Raw genomic sequence first — 8,091 nt, 5'->3', positions numbered from 1 at the left:
AAAGTAACAAACTGACAATTAACACTAATAGAAACAAATGTTGATGTGAAATCATGACTTTCCCATCTGGTTGCCAAACAGCACTCATCTTTCTAAACCTAAATGTACTCCACCACTCCACAGCAATTTCTGCGTTAGGTCTAGAACTCAGTTTCCATGGGCTGCGCAGCACACCTAAAGGCACATGACATAGTCAAAACTTTAGAATAGCAGTTTTCAAAAACCTCTACTGAGAAAGGATTGACAATACGATTTTGAAATTTTACATGGGATGAACTTGCATGCACATACAATAACCCAAATATAAACCTCCTGGAAGTTTGGATCCAAGCTTAGGAAGACAGCAAAAAGTAAACTGTTTTTACTACAATTCCCTTCAAAGTAAGTTTAAAATACCGCATCTTTTACTTGCTGGGAAGTAAGTCTGAAAGCAAGGTCTAAAACTAGCAAAAGCTTCAGAAGAACTAAGAAGTTCATTTAAGGCTAAGTTATAAAAAGGTTTGTAAGGACAACCAGAAAGACATCCTTTCCACAGTGCAAAAGTCTACCTATGCATTCATTTAGAGACATTTCAGATGGCCTTTAGGATGGACAGATTTGGCAGCTTTTTAATTTAATTTTACAAATGGCCCTGCAAGAAATAAAAGCTGCTTTTGCTCACCAACACAATTATATAAAAGGAAATTTACAGATATTCAGAATGACTTTGTGGAGTATGGATAACTGAATAAATTAAAACTTTTCCTGAGGAAATAAAATCAGGAAGAGGGCAAGAAAAGTTCAACTTCACTACACTGAGTCTGTGTCCTTCCAGCTGCTTTTTCTGCTGGAAGGCTTCTAGAAAAACTCAGGTGGGTAGCAACTCTCACTGGTCCATGAAGGGACAACCAAGGGGATCCTGAATCTAATGGAAATTCTTTTGTGAATCTTCAAGTCTGATCCATCAGCACTAGTCACCTTTTGTCCATACTACATAGGACTACTTTCTGAAAATATGAATTTGCAGAAATTCGTATCTTCTGCAAATGACTTTGGTGCAAAGTCCCGATATTCACGTAACACATGCTGTCTTCTATAACTCATTGTCTCCATACATGCTATCTGATTTCCAAAGGAGAGCACTTACCTTTCAATAATTGCTCTCCGCATAGCTTCTTGGCTATATGGACACTTCCCCACTATAATTGCTGACAGATACACTGGATACTGCAGGAAATGCATCAGAAGAGCTCCTTGACACCCTAACACATTCCAGCGAGCCAGTTTATCACTGCAGGACATGGAGCATGTTCTGTCCCCACGACCTGGCTTCATTCGTAACAATCCCACACGGTGATATTCCAGCCCAGGCATTCGGGCATCACCCAGCTCTCCAGGTAGACATTTTGCTCCGGTTCTATAAATATCTACTACCTTCGGTCTCCCTAAGCCAGTCTCCTTATTTGCTGTTTGAATTTCTGCAGAACATTCAAAGCTCTTTGGATTTGTGCTCCCTTCCCATTTCACAGATCCTTGCTGAACAGCCAGGTCTTCAGTGATTACGGAAAAATAACCATCATCATCAGTTCTCATTCTCTTGATTATATGGTTACTTGCCACTTTCTCTGATTTCCTTTTATCTTCTGGACCCAAATGATCATGGTTACTTCTACACTCTGTTGATTGTCCAGCTGCAACATTTTCAGTCACTGACTTAGAAAACTGGTTCTCTGGTTCACTAATTGGAATAATAGAAGCATCTCCGCCTAGAACAAAAAAAAATAACACCAAATTGGCTAAAAACCTCTCTCTCATGACTGGAACACATCACACCAGTAATGTAAATATTACAACTACTACGAGCTTTCAAAGATTTGCATTTAGGAAAATTTAACAACAAGAACACACTTTTCAAACAGCACTGCCCTGTACAATGATGAATCGGACTCCGCTGAAATTTGAGCCAATATACATTTAATTTCAAGTTTTGCATTCCACCTAAGAAATAATCAAAAAAGCAAAATTAAAACAAAAATTGTAAAACAGAAGGCGTCAAAGGCATTTGACAGACTACAAGCAGTGCTGAAGACTCACAGGAAAAGTAGTCTGATCTAACTAAACAAAACAAACCTCAAAAGAATAACTGAAGAATAACCTATCAAATAAGGATGGAAATTTCAATCTGTATCACTAGAACAAGTTCAAAACCAAAATTCTGTAGCTCTGTCTAAAGCAAACAAAGCCTGACAGGCATGTGAGAAAAAGGCAGTCAGGACACCATTCTTGCTATGAAATTTGAAGATGTAGATTCTCATATTGCATTAATGAAGAAAATCATCATAGCATATTCCAGTAATGCCATCAGAATCATGACAATGTATGAGCAACTAATTCATTATGTGAAGAACTGATGAGGCATATTTTGAGACTGCTTAGACTTCTTTGCTCTGGCAACAGACTAGCACACTGGTAAGAGTATAGCAACACTGAGATGTCTGATAAGCTGGTAGACCAAGAGGTCGTGTTCCTACATTTGCCAGTAGATCCTCATCTTTGCAGTGCTGGGTTTTTAAAAACACACAAAGACCGTTTCTCTTGACAAAACAAAAAGTTGCTTCCCATTCCACAAAGATATTCTGGGTTAGGGAGGTGGTGGTGTTTTGGGGGGGGCCGGGTTTGGGACTTTGGTTTTGGTTTGTTGGGCTTTCGTGTGTTGGTTTTGTTTGGGTTTTTTTCCCGTTTGTTTTTTTGTTTGGTTTGTTTTTTGGTTTTGTTTGGTTGGTGTTTTTTTGGTGTGGTTGGGTTTTTTTGGTTTCGTTTTGAGGAACTGTGGTAAAGGTCAATGGTTTTTCTTAAAATTTGAATCCAAGGAGACAATGTTTAAAGCAAGGCAACCAGGAGATAGGATAGAACCTCTGGCAAGTATGTTAGTTTCTGGAAAACAATATAGTAGCCATTATTGTTTAAATACAAAGTGAAGTATTTCACTATATAACGAGCAGTACATCAGATTTACAGAGTGCTCATGAATCACATCCAGCCAGATAAAATGCCAAATTTATCTACGGAGGACCAGTCAAGTACATCTTAGGGCACATACTCATAACAAGAGTTACTGCCTCACTCTCACTCCAGAAGAGAGACCACAGAAAGGCAAGGGGCAGAAAAGATTCTGCAAGTGGGAGCTATGAAATTGGTTCACTCCAGCATACTCACATGGGGTATGACTGGTGAAGAAAACGAATAAGATATTTGGTTTGAGTTTCCATTTCCCAGTTTCAGTTCCTGGAATAAAGATACTGCATTGCTGATGGGAAGCTGCCAGCCACATCTGATGGAGAAGATACCTGTTAGGCAGAAAGTTTTCATGAAACATTTACTTAAATTTTGATGCATGGAAAAACAACAAAAATTCGATGCTGTCATGGTTTAACCCCAGTCAGCAACTTAGTACCATGCAGATGCTCACTCACTGCCCTGCTACCCATGGGATAGGGACGAGAATCAGAAAAAAAGTAAAATCCATGAGTCAAGGTAGCAACAGTTTAATACTTGAAATATTGTAATATTAACAATAATAATAGTAGTAATGAAAAGGGAGATAACAAAGAAAGAGAGAGGAATAAAACCCAAGACAGACAAGCAATGCACAATACAGCTGCTTACCACCCACTGACCGATGCCCAGCCCGTCCCCCAGCAGCAATCAGGCTCTCCTGGCCACCTACCCCAGTTTACATGTGGGCATAACGTTCTATGGTATGGAATATCTCTTTGGCTAGTTTGGGTCAGCTGTCCTGGCTGTGCAACCTCCCAACTTCTTGTGCACCTCCTCACTGGCAAAGCATGGGAAGCTGAAAAGTCCTTGACTTACAGTAAGCGCTACTTAGCAACAACTAAAACATCAGTGTGTTATCAACATTACTCTTGTACTAAATCCAAAACACAGCACTGTACCAGCTGCTAGGAAGAAAATTAACTCTGTCCCAGCCAAAACCAGGACAGATGCCCACTAGTGCCTGTTCTTTCCTGGCAAGAGTCTATGAGAAGCCAATCAGTTATGCTTCTACAGATAGATGGGATCCAACATACTCCATAAACACAAACACATCATTGGAACCTTAATAACAGATCTCAAACAGTTGGATTCAGTGGAGTTAACTATCTCTTCAAATTGTGTATCTAAGGTCCCCTCCTCCCACTGTGTATTTTTACCAGCACTGCAACTCATCTGATATTGTGAGAGCCAGTTAGTGGCATCAAACTGCAAGAAACGTACACAATTCTGTAGCCTTACTATTCTCCTGGCTCAGTTCCTTGAACCAGTTTATCCCATGTGAACAAGAGGACTGATATGTGGGAAACAGCAAAAAGGCTACCCTTGACAGCCAGTCATCAGACCAGCATTAATGTCGCATGAAATCAGATCTTACTTCTTCGTACAGAGGCTCTACAAGAATGAGGAATAAACAAGTTTTTGTGAAAGGGCCTTAAGAGCACCTAGAAGTATAAAAATTAGGTTTTTATTGATATTAAAATATTAAACTCCTGCTAACAAAGGGAAAAAAAGCATTGCCTACACACAAGTAATACTGTCTCTTTCATTTCATTCTCAACCCTGAAACTGCAAAATCTGGCTATTTCAGCTACAGGTCAAAACCATTTGTACCACAACAACTAACCTCAAGTGGCACTGAATAACAGCACATGAACTTCACACCTCACCTCTGGAAGCTTCTCTTGGCCACAATTTCAGCATGACTGTCATTCAGAATGTCTCCTAAAGCAACAACCAAATGAGAACAATGCACTTGATTACTGAAAAGGAGATGAACAAAGGAAACAGAATTCGACAGATGATGGTTCTCCAGATTTGTTTGCATTTGAAGGTTTAACATTGGTATTAGGTTACTGAAAGAGATTTAAACTCCCAATCACTGCAAAAGGAGGTCAATAGCCTACACAAATAAAGGATAAAAGTCTTCACTCCGCAGCACATCAGAAACTTTTTTAAATACCAAAGTTTCTTGTTGCACTATGTCCTACAATTTAAATTACTTTCCTTGTAAATAATTATAATATTTACCATGTTTACACATCTCATCTTCAAACCTCCTGCAGTGTCTGCCTATTGCAGTGTCTAAAGAAACAGAACCTGTAGATCAGCTTTTATTTCAAGTAAAAGGCCAGGTGATAAAAGTCCTCTTTAACAGTTCTAAAAGTTTGAAGTTTAAAAGCTCTCTAACAGATAACCATTAATATGACTTACCAACCAAATGAATTTAAAAAGAAACAAACATTATCATGACAGGAAAATATTTTCTGAACATAAGATCACTGAAAACAAATAACAGTCAGGAACTAGCTTTACTTTTTTCTAGTCAAATTTCTACTTTCACTCTCAATACCCAGATTGTAAGTAGTACAACAGTTTAATCACAATTTTCCTAAATCAGTCAGAAAAATGTCTGTACTAATACTCTTCTAAGAGGCTAAGTCACAATAAACATCCACAAAAATCTAAGATACGGCATTTAGTTTCTTCTCTTTTGTGCCACTAATTCATTTCAATATGAAGGACGTTATACAGAACACTAAAGAGCCTAAACCTGATGCATGCAAAACCGTTTCTCCTATCTTGCTCTACTCCTCCTCTGAACTCTAACGAAGGTAGAAAGCCCTGTACCTACATAGTCACAAACACGTTTCCTCCTCAGTCACTTTTCAGCATTAATTACTATGCCTTCTCCCCTCTCCTAGGAGGGCAGATAGGTACATTCTGAATAAAAAAATGGACATGCAGAGCAAGGAAAGTCCTACAATAAATGGCAAGAAACAGTAGCTGTGAGAAGTCATGTATCTATCCTGTACATTTACTGCACAAACGCTTAAAACTACCTAGCTGCAGAAAATACAGTAAGTGAAAAAAATCCTGTTAGTACCTTTCTGGTGTCACCCCTATCCTAACTCAGCAGTGGTATCTTTTGCATCAGACCACAATAAAACCAGACTGTAACAGGTGACTGAAGTACAATTATTTCGCTTATGTTTTGCTTTTAGTTATGAAGTCTCTGGGTATGCAGACTCGGAGTCAGAACTACACACTTCCACATATTCTAGTTTGCTTGGCTCTTGGGTCCCAAACAAAACTGAATTTTTCATAGGTCTGTGTTTCTGGGAAGGTAAAGGGTTAGTGCTTCATGTCTGATTTACTTTAGGTCATTTCAAAGCCTGTGGAAAGTATTAAGAGGCAAGAGATTCAATCTGTCTAACTGGAAGTTTAAAAGGGAGAAAATGTGGGGCTTAATCTCCATTTTGCTCCTATTGTTGATATAATTGTTGTTATATGATATAAAAAGTTTATTCACTTTTAAGGCAGCAAGTGCAGCAAACTTTCAGGGGAGTCATTCTGGCTGCCTAAGCCTCTCTCTTCTCGATAAGGTGAGGTCTGCCTTACACTTCTGGCTTCAATCCAGAAGTCTGAGTTCAATGCCTTGGACATTTTCTTTGATTCTATGACACCAGCAAGAAAGAAGGGCGCATAAATAGCCTGTTCTTGGATTTTACAGCATACTTACCAGTTTTTCTCATTTTGTTTTGCCCAATACATTTTGTTCCAGTTCCCATGGCAACAACTTCTTTTCTTACTGAAAAAAGAAACATTAACTGAACAAACTACCACCAGAAGCATTACTCTCCTACAGTCATTCTGGTAAGACAACACACAGAACATTGCGTAGAATGGAAAGTACAGGGAAGCAGGCCATGCGACATTCCAGAAAGGAAACTGCATCAGATGGAGAACTGAACATAGCAGGCAGAAGCACCAATGCTAGGAAAAGTCTATGATTCCACAGTAGGAGGGTTAACACATGCTTGATACGCTAGGCAACACACAGTGGACACTGGCATAGGATTCCTCAAACACGTAAGAAAGAAGCATGGGATACAATCCACATGACAACATGGAAGTGCCGGTAAGGGAAAAGAAGCTGATGGTGAACTAACACAAACACACAGTGTAGTAGCACAGTCTGTTAAAGGAAAGCAAACCAAGGCCTTTCTAGGATTCTTTCAAATAGTACCTGAACACATTTTTACAAGGGTTTACATTAGGAATTCAGGTCCTGTCTAGATTTTCACCACTTATTGAACAGTCAAATACAGGCTTTCATCTTCTCAGTTACAGCCTGGGAAGAACAGCACTTCACTATAACCATCTCTTTCCAGACAGAAGCTGTAAAGGCTTTTACAATCACAAAGCGTAAAGAATCCATGTGGAGACAGAAATGGGAGAGGAGGGGTGTGGGGTTTTTTTAAAAGGTATCTTGAAAAAAAATAAAGGAAAAAAGAAAAAAAAAAGCATCAAGGACTGGCACCTCCTCTCCTCCTTCCCTGCCCTCCCACCCCAATCCCCACAACTCATTCTTACCCTGTACATTCCCTGGACTAGCAAGAACCTCTCTTTGGGCTGCAGACTCCACTTTGACAACGGCTGCCAGTGAAGTCCATTCCCTGTTTGGATCTGGTTTCCCCTGCTTAGGGAGTCTGGTCCTATAATGCAGGTAACATAGCTCAGCAATTTCATCAGCTGACCACATGGCTCCTGAGGCAAGTGTAGGTTCTAAACAGAATTGGATTCCATCACAACACTGATTAACAAGCCCCATCTCTTCAAACCCTACTGCCTTGTTCTGCATGACACTTTCCTGCACCAGATTCCAGTATCCAAGGCCTAACCGCATTATCCATTTCAGGATGATTTATAAGAAATATATAACCTGAAATAAAAAAGTTTTTTTTCCAAATCACTAGGAATGAAAAACAATGCCAGAACCCTTATAGTCCAGCAGCAGGTGAGACCGCTGGTTTCCCAAGGTGCCCACTACGCAGCACTGAACAGCATGCATCACACCACCGTCCCCGTGCGGTCCCCGCATCACATCTGAGCCGCCTGGCACCACCGCACTCATCCCGAGGTCTCCGGGCCTCCACCCTGTCCCGGCGACCGGGGAACGCAGAGCTGCACGGTCGGGACGGCCAGCGCCCCGCGAGAGCTGCTGTAGCGCTGAAGCGTACGCCACGCCGCCCTCGGCACAGGCCCCTACCCTCC

The 8,091-nt window shown here is 40.4% G+C and overlaps 1 protein-coding gene across 1 annotated transcript; it reads right to left on the bottom strand.

Moving 5' to 3' along the window:
* Nucleotides 1–1,126: 1,126 nt before the first annotated feature.
* ADAT1 (adenosine deaminase, tRNA-specific 1) lies at nt 1,127–7,579 on the bottom strand (the record flags this gene model as incomplete). The annotated part of the gene is made up of 5 exons (XM_009696911.1): nt 7,411–7,579; nt 6,557–6,625; nt 4,704–4,758; nt 3,196–3,326; nt 1,127–1,745 (listed from the first exon to the last, which is right to left on the bottom strand). Coding segments are annotated over exons 1-5 (1,043 nt in total), but the record flags the coding sequence as incomplete, so codon positions are not given.
* Nucleotides 7,580–8,091: the final 512 nt, after the last annotated feature.

Source organism: Cariama cristata, unplaced genomic scaffold, assembly GCF_000690535.1.
Source record: "Cariama cristata isolate BGI_N322 unplaced genomic scaffold, ASM69053v1 scaffold13873, whole genome shotgun sequence".
Taxonomy (NCBI): domain Eukaryota; kingdom Metazoa; phylum Chordata; class Aves; order Cariamiformes; family Cariamidae; genus Cariama; species Cariama cristata.
The sequence above is the reverse complement of the archived record's forward strand: the minus strand, read 5'-3'. Positions and strand labels throughout refer to the sequence as shown.